General features: G+C 39.4%; 1 protein-coding gene across 1 annotated transcript in view; it reads left to right on the top strand.

Annotated features, from left to right (window-relative positions):
- The first annotated feature begins 905 nt into the window (after positions 1 to 905).
- Positions 906 to 23,223, top strand: part of CHODL (chondrolectin) — a 97,996-nt gene continuing 75,678 nt past the window's right edge. The window contains exon 1 of the mRNA XM_075593957.1: positions 906 to 1,264. Coding sequence (XP_075450072.1) covers positions 1,174 to 1,264 — 91 coding nt within the window. The 5' untranslated portion in view covers positions 906 to 1,173. The remainder of the gene's footprint in view (positions 1,265 to 23,223) is intronic.

Below are 23,223 nucleotides of genomic sequence, written 5' to 3'. Positions count from 1 at the left end.
ATTGTTTCATGGCCTATTGATCTCGCTCTCTCTCCATCATTTGTAGGAAACTTGACTCATATTAATTGCAGATCTCTTTGAAAAATAGGTTAAAAAGCCAGATTAATTTGACAGAAAGGGAAACAGCACTAGTTATAACGGCAAATTTATAGATGTCTCATTAGAATATTGTACTGATTATCTTCTCCCATAACTCCTTCAACAACCACTCCCCAATATGCTCACTACTAGAGCAAAGTAGTGTCAAGTCAAAATGATCCAATTTGCGCCTGTTTTTGCAATGCTCCAGTTTGCGACCCTTGTTACATGTTCCCCTTTGTGCCTTGTGAGCGGTGTTTAGAAACAGATAGGTTAATGATGGAAATACATACTATGTTGCAGCATTCAGGACTAAATGATGTGCGCCATTATAGTGTTTTGTGAAGTGTTTGACGTGTAAGGTAACACTATATCTTTAACTCCTGTAAATATCGTGACGTTTTAAAGTATTGTACGGTATATGCATCAGGTGAGCTTACCAATAAACTATGAATGCTGGAAATGCTTGAGACATAGAAAATATTATTTGGGTTCAGTTAGCATGCAACTTTCTCTTCATTGAATTGACCATTCTGGTACTAGATGTTATGAGCAACAATAAAGAATATAAAACTAAAATAATAATGAAGAGTAATAGTAATGAAGTAATGCCATTATTTTATGTCAGGGATACATATGTTCTGCAGAAAATAAAGAACCCTACTGAAGAGTGACTACAGTTCTGACAACCTATTTCTGTTTTATAGTGAGAATGCCAAATATATGTTTTTTTCTGTGACCTGTTACTGGTCTGTTACATAAACCAGAAGCCATTGGATTGGCTGCTGCAGAATAGAGCAGACAGAAATCAATAGCTTTGGGATGAAGCTGGTTACAGCAGAATACTCCAAGCACTCACTGAAGCATCTTGCATTAACAGAGAGCAGTCTGTGCTTAACATGACTTACAAAAGCAAGTGAACATAAGCAAAAAAAAGAAGATAGATATGTGTGAAAACAAGACTTTCTTTCAATCCTAGCAGGGTCAGGGGACGGAGAAGGCGTTACCATTCATTTTGCTTGATTTTTGTTTGGAGCAGTTTTGTTTCAGTGGTGCTGTGACGACCAAGCTCGGGTTTCTTGACTTAACATTACTATGATTCCAATGATATATTCCAACATGCTTCTTGTGCTCCTTGGTGCCATCCTGTGGGGGCACACCAGTTATGCCCTGCGCGTTTTAAGTGGTAAGTACTGGGACGTGTAAGGTGGCACAATAAGTTTCGAAATGGAAAACTATGGATCATGAAGTGCATGTCGTAGCTTTTCTCTTATTAAGTCCTTTTGAATTTCTGCTTTTGTGGGGGGGAGCGAAAGAGGGATTTAGTAATTTTCACTGTACTCTTTTATAAGATTACTATTAGTTCAATTCCACTATTACTGATGTTAACCAACAGGACAATTTGACATTAGAAAGAGTGGATTAAGGAGTGCATGAAAGCAGCAGAATTACTATTCGTGTAAATTTAGTGTTATACTGTACTGTCAGAACAAAAGTAAACTAATTATGCTACTCAGCAAAAAGGATATTACATTCATGTGTCGATATTTTACATTATACTAAAAAAATTGTGACGTTTGTCGTTTCTGCCATTCTTTTATCTGAGTTGATACAGTTAAATGTACTTGCAAGAAATTGCAGTATTTTAGCTAATACATTCAGTGAAACTAACATGCTTTTCAAATTTTTGCTAATTAATAATTAGAAGGAAAATATGTTGATAGTAGGTTCACATTATTATATTTTGATTCTATGCCAAATAAAAGTTGTTTTTCCACAGATAAACCATTTGAAGTTTTAGTCTGCAATATACAGTATAACAATACTGGAAGGATTTGAAAGGTGGCTCAGTGTGTGTCTTTAAATGTAATCAAAATATGATCACATAGATTGTTATAGTATAATTCTTATAATTTATATAATTGCATTAAAGCAGTGAAACGTGAAATCTTATATGTTTTTTTTTTAAATAAGTCAGTTCTGTAGTATTAGATAGTACTTACTGCATTTAAGAAAACATATTATTCAACTCTTAATGCCATTTTTAATGAGTTTTAAAGTATCCTTTGATTTCTATAGCAGGTTTTAGCCAACTTCCCAGTCACTGAAAGATCTTTGCAACACTTTCCTGTTTGTAATAATGTGTTGTCAATATTCCCAGCAGTTTGAGCTCTAAACTGTAACAATAGATAAGGTTTCCTTATCAATATAAGGATACATTGTAGCTGCTGAGTTACACTGATTGAAGCAGCCATTATGTTAGTAACACCATACAGATGTTTACAGATTTATAACAAGTGCACCAAACGATTGCCAGATCAGGTAAGAGTGTAGAATTATACATTGTCACATGCTTTACATATACAAATAAGAAAAATTAAATTAAAAAAAAGGGGGGGGGGGAATGTACTGTAGTATTGCTGCTTCAACAATACTAAGAAAGAGTTACAAAAATGCATTAACAATAATATATATTTTTTTATATTTTGGTAACAAACATTGTAGATGTACAAAATTATTTGCTTAACATCTTTACAAGACATATGGGGAGATCCATAGAAGTAATTTAACAATTACGAAGAAAAACTGTTCCATTGAAATCAATGGGATTTTCTTTATTAATACTTTTGGCACAGTATATTTGCACCTGTTTTGCAGCCTGGCAAAGTGGTGCAAGCTGGGGCAAAATAACTGCAACATAAGTACCAGTGAAAAAAATCCCACTGAAATCAATAGGATTTTTTTGATGCATCTTGTGCACTCTTTTTGCAACATGATTGCACTACTTTTGACTTGACAATATGTCACATATACTCTTGTGTGTCATAGGGTGCCATGTATAAAAGTTCCCATGCTGCAAAAGTGTGGCAAAACAAGAGCAACAAATCAGCACCACATTTAACAAGGCAAAAATCCTATTGCTTGTTGCAGTTTTGTGCACTAGTTTGGTCCCACTTTTGCAGCTGGGAGACTTTAATTTACAGTATCAGCCCCAGTGTCTCTTGGATGCAAAACTGGGGCAAAAAGGGGAACAACAAATAGCACCATATTGACCAAACTACAAAATACCTTTACAACAATGGCAAAAGTGAGACAATTCTGGGGCAAAATAACTGCACTACTGTATATGTGCTCTATCAGAGAAAAAATGTCCTATAAAAAGCAATTACTTTGTTACTTAAGGTGCAAAGTGTTTGCCCCACAATTGCACCACATTTGCCTTCATACATGTACTCCAATATGGCTTTTTGTTTAATCAATCTGATGCTAATTTATCCCAGTTTTGCAGCCAGGAAACTTTGGAGTCTGTGGGACATATGTACAGCATCATGGCAAAAGTGGTGCAATTCTGGGGCAAAACTATTGCTCTAAATCTATTAAGAAATCCTATTGTTTTTAAAAGGATTTTTTCCCTTTGATACATATGGTGCATATTGTTTGCCCCAGAATAGAACAGCTTTTGCTTGACACATAAGCCCCTATAGGGGTCACACACTAAGAATCAAGAGATACATGCTCGCTGAGGTTGCTGTGTAAAAAAAATGTGCATTCTGAAACGAGTCATATTTATGTCATGTATTTCTACTGTTTAAGAATTTGGTGCATTCTGCGCAATAAAAAGGATTTTTAAGGTGACAGAGAAAACCATCAAGAAAAGTAGCGCAAACCTCACATTATTTTAGCACATAGGCCTGCACCAATATGCAAATGTAACCCCGTCCTAACCCTGCCAAACCCCTCCCACTTGCTCCAAAAATCCTTCATCTAGTCGCAGACAGAAGAAGACATACCCTATAATAGCGCAACTAGGATTAGTACATAGATGCTGCCTGAGACAGTTATACGTCTGCGCAAGTTGCAACAAAATCACGACTTTGCGTCAACATTTTGCCTTTTATACATAGAGCCCAATAGAACTCAAGTATCAAAGCAAAAATGCAGCAATTAAAAAAACTGCGCAAGATGTACAGTATCAATGAAATAAAGACTATTGATTTCAAGGGGTTTTTCTTTGATACATATGATGCTGATATTTTTCCTCCGATTTGCTTCACTTTTGCTTTGGTACTTATGCCTTTGTAAATCAAAGTGGTCAGGCTGCAAAACAGGCGCAAATATACTTCGTCAATATTATTAATGAAGAAATTCCCAAAGTTTTTCTCCCCCAATTGTTAAATGACTCCTACGGCTCCCCCCATATGTCTTGTAAAGATGGTCAACAAATCATTACATCTACAATCTTTTTCTTAGCAAAATACTGTACCAACATTTTCAAAAAGTAGAACCCCCAATTACAGTACATTTTTTATCTGATCTATTTGCTTGGTGTTTTTGTTCTGGTCTTGCAGGAGACTATCAAACACTACCCCCTTAGTATCAAACCAAACATGGTGCCATTCTGAGTCAAAAATATGAATTATGTACCAAAGTGTACCATCTGCAAAACTGGTGCAAAATGTTGTGCAAAACTAGCAGTAGATTTATCGAGGATACCTTCTATTGAGAGCAAAGGATACTTTATTGCCTGATAAATCTGTGCCACACTTTTGCAGCCTGAAGACTTTGCAACACAACCCCCTATGTGTCAAAGGGGAAAAAAAGTGCAGATGTTATTGTCTAAGAATTGCACTTTTTTTTTTAGAGGATCAATTCTGAAAGTCTTCCAGGTGCAGAAAAAGGTTAAAACAGGGGCAAACACGCGAATCCAGATGTGACGGATAGGGGCCCAGGGACCAGTATTATAAAGATTAAGCCCAGTCCTTGGCCCCTGTCCATCCTTCTCTGGGACTCATCTGGCCCCCAGACTCCAGACCTACCCAGTGTTAATATAATAGGTAGCCCCTTCATGCCGCATAACGTTGACTTTTATTCCTGTTGTATAAATGCAATACAGCATAAAAATGTTCTCCAATCTTAGAAAAAAATCCTATTGCTTTCTACTGGATTTTTTTTCTTGACAAATCTGCCGTTTTTGCACCAGTTGAGTTATTTTTCAAAGTTTTCCTGGTACAAAATCGGAGTAACAAAGCTGCACCAGATTTACCAAAGGAATGCGGAGACCTTGATGAATTTTCCTCTGAAGATATCCTTCTGAGAAACTCCAGCAGTTATGGTATGGGTTTCAATAGGACCCTTTTTCTTTGATTAAACTTGTGCTGTTTTTTTTAGCCAAGGTTGGCAGCAGGGGATTTAAATAAATGATCCCCTTTGTACATTTTTGTAAATTAATCAAGTTGTCAAGTCCAAGTAAGCACATAGAAATAGAAACTTAAACTTTGGCCTATGGAGTCTGCCCCTTTTCATGTCTGCTGTAAAACCACAGATCCTAATTGATCCTTTGTTTTCTTTTTTATTTACGCTCGCCTTATGTCTCCTACTGTATTAACCCCTACCATGTCTGTTGGGAAGCAATTCCACAAATCCACCGCCCTTTTTGTAAAGAAGGGCTTCTTCCCATTTCCCCTTAGCCGGCAACTCTCCAGCTTCAGAAAATGGCCTCCTGTTCTAGCACACCGCTTTCTTTTGAATATGATTTCTCCTTTACTTTATGGAATTCCTTAATGCATTTAAATGTTTCAATCATATCTCCCTCTATTTTATATCCTCTAAGCCAGTGTTTCCCAACTCCAGTCCTCGCGGATCCCTAGCAGTCCAGGTTTTAAGGATAGCCCTGCTTGAGCACAGGTGGTTCAGTCAAAACGATTGAGCCACCTGTGCTAATGTGAGGATATTCTTAAAACCTGGATTTTTAGGGTCCTTGAGGACTGGAGTCTAGAAACACTACTCTAATCTGTCCTTATTAAGATCCTTTCGTCTTTCTGATAAATCTTATTCTGCAGATAATGATCAATTTTAGTAGCCCTTTTTGCATAATCTGCAACAATGTACGTCTTTCCAGGGATATGGTCTCCGTCTTTCCGGAGATATGGTCTCCAGAATTGAACATGGTCTTCTATAAAGTGATCTATAAAGTTGTCATCACCACCCCTCTCTTTCTGTTGCTAATATCGCTCCCTACACACCATAACCCCCTGTGTGCTTTCCCCATAGCTTTGTTACATTGCCTGCTTACTTTTAAGTCTGCTGAAATAATGACTCCCAGGTCCCTTTCCACTATAGTAGTTGAAATTATCGTGCCATTAATCCTGTTTTCTGCCTTTGGATCTTTGTCACCCAAGTGCATTATTTTAAACTTTTTTACATTAAATTGTACTGTAGTTAGTTGCCACACTCTTAACAAATCTTCCAATCCTGCAAAATGTATTAGTCATTTTGTTTAAAACCCCTGGAAAGTCAATGCTGTTGCAATTCTTTGCCATCTGCAAAAATGCAGATCCTGGCTCTTTTCTGCCTTATGCACCAGTTTCGGTCCAGTGGAGTTCATCAAAAGAGATTTTTTTAAAGTTCCCAGGATGCAGTGCTGATAAGAAAAATACCACTGAATGTATCAGAGTAACAAACCACAATGCTTTTCTTGTGCTCATTTTCTATAATAAATGTGGTGCTGTTTTTGGCTCTAGATTTCTCAAGATTAGCAGGAAAGACAGGGGTAGTAAATCCAGTCCTCACGGGCCACCAAAAGGTCAGGTTTTAAGGATAGCCCAGATTCCACACAGGTGGCTAAATCAATTGAGCCACCTATGCTGAAGCAGGGAGCAACTGATTGAGCCACCTGTGCTGGAGCAGGGATATTCTAAAAGCCTGACCTGTTGATGGCCCTTGAGGACTAGAGTTTCCCACCCTGACCATACCTTCTGGGTGCAGAACACTGGTGCAGATTATTAAATATATAGATAAATAAAATACTCTACAGAAACCACACCAGGTGTATCCAGAAAACCTGGGGGGGGTTTATTTGATCAATCAAGTGGTGTTGACGCCCCTATTTTTCAGCTGGCAGACTTTGAAGAATAACCCCCATCTCTGCAATGTGTTGCTAGCAACCTTGGCAACAAAATGGTTACATCAATAATTAAGAGATTGTGGTGGGGGTGCAAATGAAAAAGCTATCACCTGTATAATTTCTTAATCAGTTGCGGCAAATTTCAACAAACTTGGTACTATAACTGCTTTAGTGTTGAATCAGTATTATCTTAAAAATAACGCAAACAAATTGTAACAAAATAACACAAATTGTAGCTTTTGTGATTATACTAATATGTGATCCTACCATATGTTTAGCATGACAGCAGAGATGAATTAAAGACCATTGTGGTTTGAAATGTAGACTATATCCTGTACATGTGTATTGCTGAGCTACTGTGTGTGTATATTTACATATATATATATATATATATATATATATATATATATATATATAGTTTAATAGGACAGCATTTAATTAACAACATAGTAATAAAACTTGTAAATGTAAAATTCAGCTCAAACCCTCCTATTTATTTGCTTTCTGCATTTGATGCACATTTTTGTGTGCCTTTCTCGATGAAATATCCTGAGAACAAATCCTGCATTTGCAGATAAACAGCTTTTACTGTTCCTAGTAGGCAACTGTAGGCTGGTAATGTAAATCTTCTGAATTCTTCGTATACTGCAATGCTGTCCCATGACATCATAAAGAACAAGAAGTGATGATAATGCATTTTGTAGAGATGCAATTACTTTAAGTATATATTGGGCAAGAAAGAAGCAAGCTACAGTAATCTTGTTACCCAACGTTTAACAACCAATGTATTAATCATAGCCATTATGGCTTAATGACTGCTGTTTACTGACATTCTGTTTTCATTTTTTATTTAATCTGTGGTTACTTTATGTAAGCTATTCCAATAATTTTTACCACTGTATTGCAATACATTTAGTATGGGTTCAGAAGATGTGGAGTTCTATTAATAGGCTTTATTATAAACGTGAAATACTAATACTGAACTAATACCTAGAGAGCAATATAATGAGAAGAACCTTATCTCCAAAAGGATTATCAGTTGTATATGTCATTTTGTACAAAAGATAGATGTAGGATCTTATTCTATATAGTGTGACAGCCCTAATATGGCATTACCGCATCTAAAGACCCATTCATTTCTCTGTGAGGTAGCGATGGATCTGCGTTAACATACTTTATAGAATAAGGCCTTCAGGCCCATATTTGCTAAGAGGACCTTTTCCATAAGACACCTTATGGCGCTGGAAGACAGCATGTGGCCTATTCATTTGAATTGACCATAAGGTACCTTCTGGCATTGGCATAGAATTGCTCAGTAAGTAAGGGTCTTAATGTTTGTGTATTTACTGTTTAGTACTCATTTATAAAATTGCTAAGTATGTGTATGAAATATTTTATGAAGGGTTGCAGTCTATTCCACAAACTAATAGCTTATCAGAGCAATACATCCACAGGGTAATCTTTAGGGTAATTTCACATAATATCTGTTATTTTGGCATTTCTAGCGAAGTAAAGTGCTTTGCAAATGTAAGGTATGGTTAGCAGTCCACACCACGGTACTGTACATCACTATATTTAATTAAATTGCAGGTACAGAGCTTGTGCAAACAGCAAATTAATGTCAATTATTAGCAGAGTTAGAAATATTAGTAATATTTGGAGATGCAAGTACAGCTGCCAACTTATTACACTAAATGATACTAGAACATGAGGCCAACATCCTAGGCATGTGCCATGTGTTGGACCTTAATATCTCTATCCCTGTTGAGGAGTAGACTATTATACTACTAGAATTCAGAGCATTCACATGAACATGTTGGCCTGAACCAGCAGTTCGGAAACTGGAGGGCGCGCAAGATTTTTCTGGGGGGTGGGGGGGTGGTGAAGGTGTGTGAGCAGTTACAGGGGCCCCACACTCTTCCCCACGGCATTTAAATTAAATGCTGGGGGAGGCGTGAGGCCTCTGTAACTTACTTACCTGCTGCCAGCCGGGTCTTCGGCGACGCATCGCCATGGCAATGCGGCATCAAATGATGCCGTGGGGTCATGGTGCAACATCACGTGACCTCCGCATGCCGGGGAGTAGGCAGGAGGGCGCAACGCGAATAGTTTGTGCACCCCTGGCCAAAACTACGTATTTGCTACAAATAGCATCTAGGAACACTTTCTGCGAAAGTGTAGGATAACATGATTTTAAGTATGTTGTCCTCATCTTTTGGCGCCTGTGCTAGGGATTGATATACAACCCCGTTTCATTACACAAGGCACTTGGGAGAACCAGACTAAAAACATATAATTGGTAACAAATTTAAAGTAACGTGGACAAGAAAATATACAGTAATGAGAGCAAACTGTGGGGAAATAAACAAAAAGGACAAGAAAACTAACAATGTAAATATTTTTTGAATTGGAGGTTAAGTACAAATTTGGGAAAGAAAAGCGTTTAATATTTTAATTTTATATCTTATAAAAAAAAAAAAAGATGTCATGAAGTTATAAGTACAGATAGTAAGATGACCATACAAATAAATTAGGTGACTGGTCTTTGTCTTTAAAAAAAAACATATTTACAGTATAACTGGTGCTATTCTATAAGTCACTTTGCATCACTGTAAGTTACCTTACAGTCTATTCAAGTGAAGGGGCTGTGAGGTGTTATTTTGCACCATAAGGTATTTTATGACTTGAAACATCATAGTGAATATGGTATATTATATTATCATGGCACACACCACTCTTGTAGGATGCTTATTACAGGTTTTTACATGTAGCATATATATCCCAATAGCCCTGTGCTATCAACCACAATGTATAGCAATGTTGGAATTTACATGTGTAAAAGAAGATGAAGTGACATGTTGGGCTCTATTACCTAAACTGTGCAAGCCATAGTATACCTTAGTTTAATGTACGACACCTTACAGTCCATTCATTTGAATAGGCCATGAAAATATCTTACAGTTCCTTAATGCATCTTATGGCTTAGCAGCACTTAGTAAATATTATCTTTGTGGCACAGACTGAAGCTGGAGAAAATGCTAACTACATTTTTTTTATGTTTTCACTCATATTAATAAGTGTTTCTTTTGAGAAGTTAAATTTTAATGTACATAAAAAAGAAAGAATACCTACTGAATGCACTCAGTACAAAGAGGATGGAAGGATTGGATCGATTTAAAATAATTTTAATTCAATAGTAATAAAAATGGTCAATTAATGGTGGGAACATAAATGGCCAATCACACATAGACACAGACATTAACAAACATAACATATATATTTAATAAAAACTAAACTAAATTGAGTGGAAGCTAGAGCATATTATATAATGGGAGGGAGTATAGGGACTACCCAGGTAGCTGTCGTATGAGCACAAATTCTCAAGGACCAAAGACACTCTAGTTGGGTGGGGGTGTACTGTGGAGGTGCTGTTAAACCAAAGGAACTGCCCCTATAAGCTGCCCGATGGATGGTATTGCTAGCAGAAATAGCAGATGTGATTCTAACGAATGATGATTGATGAGGAACAAACAGAACCACACTGAAGGTAATAAATATGCACTTCCATCGATAGCAGCTCTAAAAATGTACTCGGTCCTTGGGTGTGCTGGTAAGCATTGAGACTGTACCTGTCAGTTCATTTTATGTTGCGACCATGGGAGTTAAGTGAGTAAGGAGTGCCAGGAGGCTAGGTTTATTACAGTGCTATGGTAGAGGCACCGTATTATAGGACAGAGTACATTTATACTGGACCATTATTGCTGATGCAATGGACTATCTCTCTGCGGTTACCGCACAGTACTCTAGGGACACTATATAATGGCTAACAATGATCCGATAATCTCAAGCAGCTTAATGTGTGGACACCATATGGACTGCTTTACATTGCAACTGTTGCTAAGTATATCAACTTCAGAGGTACTCATACAAATAATCTAGGAATTGCTGCAGTACTTGACTTAGTATCATCCTGTCCCAATTGACAACCACCTACATTTGTATATTTATGTAGCATTTGGGTGTTACATTAAGATACTGTGGAAAACTGCTCCCTTTCTGTAGCACTGCCGCATGCTCAGGCTCTTCCTGACACAGTCTTATAGGGTTTGTTTTGCAAAAAAGGGGGACAGACACATGTTTACACACAAGGGGCAATTAGCCCTCAACCTTCAGCGGTTTATTCTTCCATTAGTGACACTACATATGTTTAAACACCGTCAATTTAAGAACAAAATAAACTCATACAAATAACATCTACTCCTGTCAGGATTCTAACACACATGCATATCCTTATATGCAACATTGGCAGGAAAATCCAGTTACCAACTTAAAAATAACACACAGATAGAATAACATTGAATCCTTAACTGTGAGGTGGGGACAGCGTCCCATTAGAGCCTCAGATGCTGCAGTATGTGAAGGGGGAGTCCTCCCCGAACTGGATGCAGGGGAGATGCGATAGCCCCAGCCTCCAGGCTCTATGTGAGAGACTGAAAAAGTAACCCTCTCTGCTCTAAACATCTGTTCTAGTAATTAGGAGAGTAGGTGAGGGAAATACCAGAACCACTAATCTCTGGCCTGGAGTTTCTATCCCACAGTCTTAGCAACTGTGAAACTGTGGAATGGATCACTTCCATACTAAGTCTGCACTTTCTTCTATAAATTAGACAGACAGCTGCCCATTATCATGCGACTATGTCACACTACACTTAGTGCTGCTATCAGTGGATGTGTATATTTATTATCTTCAGAGTGGTTCTGTTTGGTCCCCATCAAGCACCATTCAGTAGAACCACATCCTATGCTAGCCATCCATCCATCGGGCACCTTAAATGGGCAATTCCTTCAATTTAACGACTCCTTCACAGTACACCCCCACCCAACTAGGGAGTCTTTGATCATTGAGTATTTGTGCTCATATGAAAACTTCCAGGGTAGTCCCAATACTCCCTCCCACTATACAATATGTTCTAGCTTCCACTCAATTTAGTTGAGTGAGGTTCCTCTCTAGATTTTTATTAAATATCATTTTTATTTTGGTTAATGTCAGTGTCTATGTAAGATTGGCTACTTATGTTCCCACCAATCATTAAACATTTTTATTATTATTAAATTTAAATTATTTCAAATCAATTCAATCATTCCATCCTCTGTGTACTGCGTGCATTCAGTAGGGATTCTTTTCTTTTTTATGTACCTTTATGCTTGATCCCTCCTTGCACCGTACTCCCTCACTGACTTAGGCTGATGGAAGACCTTTTTCTCCCCCCCAACCCCCAAATTCCACCATCCTCTTCCCTTGTTCTTATGAAGTGAAATAATAGTTAGTCAAATATTCCTTTTTTCCCAATGCAGAGTTTACATACAATAATTTAAAATGGAATTAGAATTAAAAAGATGAATTAAAGAATTAAATGAAAAAGAATAATTTTAAAAAAATGGAACGTATTTACTTCAAAAGTCTGGTAGTTGCATTGGTGCTGGAGAAATGCAGTGTAGGCACCTACAGTTTTACTAGCTTTATTTTACCTACTGATAGAGCAGAATATTGCATTATAATGCAAAATATCACAGGTTTTCCATAGGATTCAATAACAGTGCCATCACATAATATCCCACCATACACTTGACATTTCAGCGAGAGGAATAACCCTGTAGTTTTTCTTTGAGTGCACTGTGAGGAATACACCAGAATGATATTTTTTACTGTTAATGGTGTTTTTATTTAATATCCTTATGTTTTAATTGTCATTGCGATGCTGTTCAAAATTGTTATTCTCTATGGTAGTTTGTAGTTGTTTGTATGTTTTTCTTTTCTGTGGCATTGCTTTTTGGATGATCTTCTTGTTGTTATTCTCTAGTTTGTAATAGAGATCCAGAGTGTTAAAATAGTCCTATGTTGTAGGGTGTAGAGAGTTAAAGTTTTTTTTTGTAGTTGTGTTGCAGGAGATACAGAACAAAAGGATAATTCACCAGCCTATCAAGCAAGGTGTTCTGTAAAATGTAGTAACTTCATCAATATCAACTACTTTGGGGAAAATAAGCAGGCCTTTCACACCGGCATATATCACCAAAGCTTCATCATATTATGACACTAGAACACCTGTGGGACAGCATTTGTACCAAAGGAGACACTATCTCCCTTATACGTGAATTTGTTCTCCTATGAGATGTTACAAACGAGTCAAAAAATAAGGTGAAATGTTGGGACGGTATGATTTGTCTGTTTACAAATGTAGCCCCCTATTCAGGGGACTCCTAGATTTATAAGGGCTTAATGGGTAACTGGGTGGGCTCCCTCCAGTATTGCCTCTCCCCCATACTGTATGTCTTGTGACTTGTGATCTCACTTTAGGGATGTGAAGAAGAATGTCTCTAGGTGCATGGATCCATGGATTTGCACAATGAGAAAAAGAAGAGGGTAGAATTTATGGTATATACACTGGCGACACACTTTATTCGAGCTCGACTAGTCCCACGAATTCGGGTATACCCGGGTGTATTGAGGTTTGTGACTGTTTTCTGCCCGAGTGCATTGAGGTATTTTCCAAGCAGGGATTGAAGCATTTTATTCCCGCTGGCTGCAATACTGCACAGTATATATATATATATACTGCATTACAATTCATGAATTTATGCCATCTGGTAGACACGCGAAGCATTGCAGCCTATTAAATCCTAATCATTATCATTTAACAGATCAGCCGCCCGTCAGCCAGGCATGAACCCAGGCTGGGAAGGCAAACGCAACGGGGCTTGTCAGAGGTGAGGAGCGGCGCATTCCAGGTATCTGCCAGGTACATACTGGGTATTTGCTCGAATAAAGTGTGTCGGTGCAGTATAGCTTCACCCTACTGTATGTTCTAGAATCAGGTTCTTCTGAGTTCTTATTGGGGTCCTCAATGTGAGTCCTGTAAAAAGGAGCTCATGGCATAGTAACTCCTTGCACATTTCCGATTGAATAGGTATGGAGGAAGTATACAATACGTAAAAGCGGGTTGCTAATCCAGGAGCCTGAAGTGTATGCCTGAAAGGCCCATTCAACAAGTGGTGGGACTTTGCTAGCTCTATGTAAGATACTGCCAATTTATCCTTTACTATGGATAACAAGTTTAAGTACCTCCCCAGCATAGGAGTGAGAGCTACCAGTTGACAAAGTCGAGAGTAATTTGTTTTGCTACAAGTTTCAGTCAAGTATGAAATATGTCAATTTCTGTGGAGTGTTATTGACAGCTGGGAAATAAAGCATCTTTTTGTAAAAAAAAAAGTTCCAGGCACCCATACTTTCCTATCTGCTTATTCATGCCCAGTCTGCACCTATCCAGCACCATGCAAAGGCCTGAGAGATGGCGCACTGCCAGTGTGTATAGTTAATCTGATGTGACCTCCTTTAGAGGTGGGTAAGGAGGGTTGCACAAGGTTTTTCAATCTGCTATATTGTTTTGTATATACTTACTGTAAATGGCAACGAGCACATACAGCGAGAGGGAGTGGCTCAGTGAGTAACGACACTGACTGGCACTGAGAGTTTGAAGCAGGAGAGCCTGTTTCAATTCCTGGTGTTGGCTCCTTGTTACCTTGAGCAAGTCACTTTATCTCCCTGTGCCTCAGGCACCAAAAATATAGATTGTAAACTCCTTGGGGCAGGGACCTGTACCTGAAAAATGTCTCTGTAAAGCGTTGTGTACAACTAGCAGCGCTATACAAGAACATGTTATTATTATTATTGTTATTATTACAGTATTGGCTATATACACTGTTTTTCATTCATGCAGCATTCAAATGAATGTATTTTACTTACGCTATGTTGATATTCATCAGTCCCATCTGCTTCTTTATTTAACTTCTATACTTTTAGCAGTTACATTTGTACTTGTGTAAATGATTGTAAACAGATTCCATTTGGTTTCTTCTAAGATAGTAAGTCACATCTATGTTTAATTCTTTTTTAATGTAGTGTTGCACATTAAATTTGACGAGGTCCTGTATGACCTACTTCAACAAGTTGTAATTTTCTTAAGCGAATGGTATGCCAACCACTTGAAACATTTATTTTACTATGTACCTCTTTTTTCTATGGACAATGACGAGTTCCTCAACATTGTTTCCCACATCATAGCCTCTGGTGCAAAGTCAGAATCTGACTACCTGAGTCATAATATTCATTATGATACTGTAGCTTTGCTTTAAAAATAAGATTGTACAAAGAGAGGAGATACTTAACGTGGGGTTTTAAACTATCATCTGTGGATTTGAGGAGGCCAGATAAAATAAAAAATGTAGCAATTAGACTTAGAGCTGAATTACATTCCAGAATGCATTTTAAAGATCACTGTTTAATATACAGTATGGAATAGACGCCAAAATTATAGACATTTTCCACTTAAAAGCAATTGTAAAACTGCCATGACTAAGGTTTTGGCTAGGAAGTGTTTGTCATATAACACATTTAAGATCTTTTCGAGATAAAGGTATTTGGCGACAACCAAGCAATAGACTTTTCTAATGTGCACAGGTCTAAAAATGCTTTTGCTGTAATACAGAGATTAACAATACTTGGCATAAAAAGTGCTGATATGTATAACTTCATTCCTGTAGCAACGGTTACTGTCTTATTATGTTCCCTAGCATTCAATTTAAATATTTCTACTGCAATTACTTTAAAAACTCAAATTGTGAAACATTTCTCATAACCCTTTCTTGACTTGCATTGTAAAAATATACTACGTGTATATATAAGATGTCATTACAAATGCACATTGCAGACACACTTACAGTACATATGGAACCCCCTTTCCCTACGCCTAAGGGACACCGCGGGCGATTATGCATGCTGTTGTTACCTGTGAGGCTCACAGGAGGCCAAAGCCTCCACTCCTGGGGAGCCTGGGATGATATATCTTGCAGTGCAGTGCCTCCACCGAGGAGGATCGGTATGATATAACTGCTTTACTGTATCACAGTATAACACAGATAACAATATACATATATCCCATCAGTACAACACAATAACATTAATGGTGGTCCCACAAAGTACTGAGCGTGCAATGGGCACCTAGAACCCCGGTGTCCACAGAACAATCTCACCCAAATGTGAGGTAGCGCTACCCCCTGTCAAATCTGATGTATCCTGGATGTATGACCTCGAATTCACAACCAATGGATGGAGTAATTTATCTATGAATACAGCTATGAGTTGGAATAAGGATTCTGTCCCAGCGACTTTAGGTTGCCCCGGTGGTTTAGACAGATTTTTGTGTATATTCGGCAAAGTGTAAAGTACCGGCATGATGGGATCTTTTTTTATAAGGAACTCCTTCTGTCTTTTGGAGATTACACCTCCCTCATGGGCCATATTAATGACCCATAGAATTTTACTATTTAGCATAGTGGCAACAGAAAAATTGATACCGGACATAACAAGAATCTTGAGGTTTATTGCCTCCCAGTAGATTAAGAGATCTGGTTCCTGTAACCAATTCAGAGACTGCCCTTACTGACAATCACAGATGTGGCAGGTCCAGATGTCTTATGTGTAAACACCTTTCCACATCACAGTCCTTTTCATCCTCTTTCAATGGGTCCATTTACCCCATTAAAAGTTCCATTAACTGTGATGCTCACTGTGTCTGAGGTTCCTTGAGCATCGCCGTGCGATCATTAGGGGGATGTTAACCCAGAGTGTGCCATGTCATTTTCCACCATGCATTCTCGGGACCCAGTGAGCCTTAGGATTACCGGTATTGAGGCTATCCCTAGTTCTAAATTACTCTGAAACACTCTGCACTCGTGAGTCCTACTGGATTTACCGCCTGGGTACATTGGCACCTCAAGGTTTAAATGAGTGCATTGACACCAGCATTCTGGTTTAGTCTGGTTTCTTGTTTTCTGTTGCTACTATACTGATCACAGCTGTCTTTCATAGATTTGAATCCCGTTCGTATCATTTCAGCCACTAAGTGGCTTCTAAGTCACATTACATGTGATATGGTTATTTTATTTATAGATTCATTTGTATTGTTGGTTTTGGTTCCTAGCCCCTAAGGTAGGACTATATCATGTTAATTCTGTTCCCTAATTTTTGTTTCCATTTCATTCCAATTTTTATTTCTTCGAACACTTAGGGCCTCATGCAGTAAGCGCCCCAAAAAATTATCGTCAGGTTGTGAGCTCGCCATGTTTTTGCCGAGTAGCTTTCACGGTATGCAGAAAGGCCCGAATACCAGTGAGAGCAACATTAGCAAACATGGCGAGTTGCCAGTGCCGAGATGACCTGCCCTCTGAGAAGGGTTCACCCAGCCAGATCTGTCTGCAGCAGAGAGATCCGCCTCTCTCTGCGATAATCTCACAGGGAATAAAAATATTTTAAAATAAAAATGTAATTCCTAGTGTATTGTAGCAGGGGTCTCCGGAGCAGAACCGTGTTTGGTTCAGGTCCTGGGACCCCCTACTTCCTGAGATACAGGCCCCGTTATGGGGTGCCGGTATTCCTCTTCTTTGAGATGTCCCGATCATGTGACCGTGGGATGTAAACAAAGCAGAGGGATACAGGCACCCCATAACAGGGCCTGTATCTCATGAAGTAGGGAGTTCCCGGACCTCAGACCAATGCGGTTCTGCTCCGGAGACCCCCTGCACATATACACTAGTATCAAAACACACATATTAATAAACAATAATTCATTACCGTAGCGGCTATTCGCTATGGTAATAAAGCTGCATTAATGTAATTTTTAGTAATACTGTGTGGAAGCAGGGGGTCTCCTGAGCTGAACCGCATTGATTTCAGCCTCGGGGACCCCATGCTTCCCGAGTTATAGACCAGATATGGGGTGCCGGTATCTCCTCCATTATTTACGTCACACGTTACGCGAAGTGGACGCAATAAAAATGCCAGCATCACTGGCATCCAATGCACCATACCGGGGCCTGTAACTCGGGAAGCAGGGGGACCCTGAGCCAGAAATCAAAGCGGTTCATCTCAGGAGACCCTCTGCTCACACACACAATTAAAAATATACATTAAAGCAGCTTCATTACTTTAGCGGCTCTTCGCTAAGGCAATGAAGGGGTTAAGGCACAATAGCATGATTATTGGGGACAATTTCCCCCAATAAACATTGAAATATACAACACACCCACCCCATGTGCCCCCAACAACCCCTATACCCCCCTAACATACATAACTTATCTGAATTTTTTTTTGGATGAACAGGAATTATACTATAGGCCGGTGGTGGCCCTCGGGTAGTCCCCATCGGTGTCCGGGGCCCCCGCTTGCCTGTAGTACCAATTCTGTGCCCCCCCCCCCAAAAAAATATACATACATACTTTAAAATAAATACAACCCCCCCCCCCCCGCACCCTAAGGACTGAAATAGTGGCCACGCGCGCTACGCTGTGTGCGCACTTATAATTGGCTGAGGTTAGTCAGTCTTTCTATACAAGGGCGTGCGCGCACGGCAGTGAGCGTGCATCCGGCTCACAGCGGGGAAGACGGGGAATAGAATGATTTTGCGCCGCTACCGGAGCTGAAATGTATGTATATGTGTGTGTGTATATATGTATGCATGTGTATGTATGTATATGTGTGTGTGTGTGTGTGTGTGTGTATGTATGTGTGTTTCTGCAAAATGTTAATAAATATTTTATTTTTACCAATGTGTTTTTTTTTAAATAAATAATAAATTACACATACATACACACTAAAACACATATACACACATATACACACACATATACACACATATACATACACATACATACACATACATACACACACATACAGTACAAAACGTGTGCCCTCGCACATTCATGCGCGCGCAAGGCCGCACACAATATATAACAGCCCTAACACATACAGTACATTAATGGGCAAAATTACTATTATACACATATGGATAATAGTGCATTTGCCTATTTAAAATACAATAAGCAGTATAAATAAATCTTGCACTCACCCCTGCCAGGCTGCCACATTAGAGGCCATCCTCATCCCGTCCATGTCCTCCTGTGCTACAAACAATACAGAAGAATAAAAAGAGACAATCTAATGTCCCCTAATCCCTTAATCACCTTAGCGGTTAGTAACCACTATAGTAATTAAGGGGTTAACCCACCCTCCCGCACTACCCACCCAAGAGGCCTAACCACCCTCCCTTGGGGACAATACCCCCTTCACCCACCCCACAATATAAACACTATACAGAACAGCCCCACTACCAACCTCCAAGACCCTACAATAGGGCACTTGGGTGGTTCCCACAGGGTCTGGGGCCCTCAGACAGCTGTGGGCCCCCAGTTCTTCCCTGCATGTCCCCCCCGTGGGCCCGCAGGCGGTACACATGGGCGTCCGGGGGTCCTCAGGTGGTCTCCATAGGTACCCGCAGCCCGGCGGTATCAATCATGTATGTAAAAAATAAGGCATGGCCTACATTTAAATAAATCAACCCCCACCCCCCACACACCACATACATACAGTACAGTAATGGGCAAAATAACTATTATCCAGATATGGATAATAGATTATTTGCCCATTATTAAACACATAACCAACATAAATAAAGTAAATAAATACAGTTCTACTTACCACAGCCAATATAATGGGTGTCCTCGTCAGGATACTGCAAGGTCCCTCTCCTCCATTGCCAGAAAAATACATTGCAAATACATTCTAATGTTTCATAGCCCCTTAATCACCTTAGTGGTCAATAACCGCAAAAGTAATTAAGGGGTTAACCCACCCTGCCCCGATACCCACCCAGGAGGCCTAACCACCCACCCGAAGCAACTACCCCCACCCTTAACCCATTCATTTGTACAGTGGTTTCATCATGCCCATATATAATATATATATATAATATGGGCATGATTAACCAAAATATAAAGAAATAGTTAAGGATTATAAAAACATGAGCAACATCAAACACAGCACATATCAAAATAAAAACATCACATAGCCAAATAAAACACATAGCAAAATCAAATACATTACATATCAAAATAAAACATCACATTTTGCAAATGCTTGTTTGGCTTGTTTTGATGTATTTTAAATGTATGTTGTTTGTTTGTCTAGAAATGTTTGTTTAATGTCATTTTTATTTTTAATTAGTAAGATGTAATTTTGAGTAGTTTATTTCAGGGGGGGGGCTTGCTTTTTAATAGTGGCTTGTTTTGGTAGTTATGTTTTGGCTGATGGTGGTTAGTTTGAACTTTCATTTATTTCATAATTGGTTTGGTTTTGGAGTTTTAATAGTGAATTGTGTAATTTATTTTGGATTGGATTAATTGATTGTTGGTAATTTATTTCTGTTTACTTCTTGCTGTGTTTTTATTTTATTATTGTTTGGATGGCATTGGATCTTGTTTGTAATTGTTTCTTTTAGTTTGAGCATTGACTGGCATAGTGTTACATGATGCACAGATTATTTGCCTCATGTACCCACATTACCATTCAATTGTTTGTTTGGCATTTCTTATATATTTAATTGGCTAAGTGCTGTGTTTTATTTTGTGATGTGCTGGGTTTTATTTGGCTGTGATGTTTTTATTTTGATATGTGCTGTGTTTGATGATGCTATGTGATGTTTTTATTTGGGCATGTTTTTGTAATCCGTCTTTGTATATTGGTTAATCATGCCCATATTATATATATATTATATATGGGCATGATCTACCCATTGTACACATGAATGGGGGTAGTTGCCTGGGGTGGGGGGTTAGGACTCCTGGATGGGTATTGGTGCAGGTTGGGTTAACCCCTTAATTACTTTCATGGTTATTAACCACTATGATGATTAAGGGGCATGGGGACATTAGAATGTATTTGCAATGTATTTTTCTGGCAACGGAGGACAGGGAACTTGCAGAATCTTGACGAGGATGCCCATCATATTGGCTGTGGTAAGTAGAACTGTATTTATTTACTTTATTTATGCTGGTTAATGTGTTTAATAATGGGGAAATAATCTATTATCCATATCTGGCTACTAGTTATTTTTGCCATTACTGTAATGTATGTATGTGGTGGTGGGTTGATTTATTTAAATGTAGGCCATGTTTAATTTTTTTTACATACAGGTTTGGTACCTCAGGACGTGGGGACCTATAGAGACCACCTGAGGACCCCCGGACACTCACGGGTACCACGCGAGGACCCGTGGATGCCCATGGGTAACACATGCGGACCCACGGGGGACACATGTGGGGAAGAACCAGAGGTCCCACAGCTATGGGGCCCCGCGGACCCGCAGGGCCCCAAACCCCCATGGGAACAATATGAGGGCCCCCAGACACCTGGGGGATGACCCAGGGAACCCCAGACACCAGCAGGACCACCCGGGGACCCCATTGGGGCCTGCAGTGACCCACGGGAGAACCTGGAGGCCCATGGCACCTAGCGGGGACCACCCTGAGCCCCCCAGACACCAGTGGGCACCCCCCGTGGTGTACTGTTGGGCCTGCGGACACCCATTCGACCACCAGGGAACCCCTTCAGCCTGGGGTATTTAGCCTTTATGTAAAATATTAAATCATATTTTTATTTGGGGCAAAGGGGGTGGGTTATGTTTTGTTGATTAAATATTGTAATGTTTATTGTGGGGCCTAGGAGGTGGGTAGTGGGGCTGTTCTGTGTAGTGTTTTTATTGTGGGTAGCGGAGGTTGGTGAAGGGGTTATTGTCCCAAAGGGAGGGTGGTTAGGCCGCCCGGGTGGGTAGTGGGGGAGGGTGGGTTAACCCCTTAATTACTATAGCTGTTACTAACCGCTAAGGTGATAAGGGGACATTAGATTGTCTCTTTTTATTCTTGTTTATTCTTTGCAGCACCGGAGGGCATGGAAGAAATGAGTATGAGGACGGCCTTCATCGTGGCAGCCTGGCAGGGGTGAGTGCAAGATTTATTTATTTTATTTATGCTGCTTATTGTATTTTAAATGGGTAAATGCACTATTATCCATATGTGGATAATAGTAATTTTGCCCATTAATATACTGTATGTGTTAGGGTGCGAGGGGATGTATTTAGTATTTGTTATTTATTTTTGAGGGGCACAGAATTGGTACTACAGGTAAGCGAGGACCCCCAGACACCCGCGGGGACCACCCGAGGGCCACCGCAGGCCTATAGTATAATTCCTGTGCATCCCCCAAAAAATCATATTTGATGTATGTTAGTGGGGTATAGGGGTTGTTGGGGGCACAGGGGATTATTTATTTATTTATTTATAAAATGTTTTACCAGGAGTAATACATTGAGAGTTACCTATATACAATACATTGCATGCACAGTTAGAGAGGATGTATATTATAGGCTTATGTAACAGTTACAGACCAGATTAAAATGTGACAGCCTTAGATTTTTTGAAAGAACTTAAACTGGTGGTGGATGTGAGAGTCTCCGGTAGGTTGTTCCAGTTTTGGGGTGCACGGTAAGAGAAGGAGGAGCGGCCGGATACTTTGTCGAGCCTTGGGACCATGAACAGTCTTTTGGAGACAGATCTCAGATGATAAGTGCTGCATTTGGTAGGGATGAGGAGCTTGTTCAGATAGGTGGGTAGCTTGCCCAGAGAGTATTTGAAGGCAAGAAAGGAAAGGTGAACTTTGCGCCGAGACTTGAGTGATGACCAATCTAGTTCTTTGAGCATTTCGCAGTGATGTGTGTTGTAGTTGCATTGGAGAACGAAAAGACAAATTGAATTGTAGAGGGTGTCAAGTTTGCCAAGGTGGGTTTGGGGTGCCGAGCCATATACTATGTCTCCATAGTCGATAATTGGCATTAGCATCTGCTGTGCAATAAGCTTTCTGACCAGCAGGCTTAGGGAGGATTTGTTCCTGTAAAGTACACCTAGTTTGGCATAAGTTTTGGATGTCAGGGTATCAATGTGCATTCCGAATGTTAAGTGGGAGTCAAACCATATGCCCAGGTATTTAAAACTAGTGACAGGAGTTAGGGTGGTGTTAGCGTTGGTTCTGATCTGGAGCTCAGTCACTGGAAGCTTTAAAAATGTAGTCTTGGTCCCAAATACCATTGTTACAGTCTTGTCGGTGTTTAAAAACAGTTTGTTTTGGGAAATCCAGTTTTCGAGTCTCAAAAATTCAGACTGAAGTATGTGTTCAAGGTCATAGAACCTATGGCTGTGTGCATATAGGATTGTGTCATCTGCATACATGTGTATTGAGGCTTCCTTACAAGCTGTGGGAAGATCATTGATGAACACTGAGAAGAGTAGAGGCCCCAGAA

This window comes from Ascaphus truei, chromosome 3 (genome assembly GCF_040206685.1).
Source record: "Ascaphus truei isolate aAscTru1 chromosome 3, aAscTru1.hap1, whole genome shotgun sequence".
In the NCBI taxonomy this organism is placed as follows: domain Eukaryota; kingdom Metazoa; phylum Chordata; class Amphibia; order Anura; family Ascaphidae; genus Ascaphus; species Ascaphus truei.
Note: the sequence above shows the minus strand (reverse complement) of the source record. Positions and strands in the feature narration are given on the sequence as shown.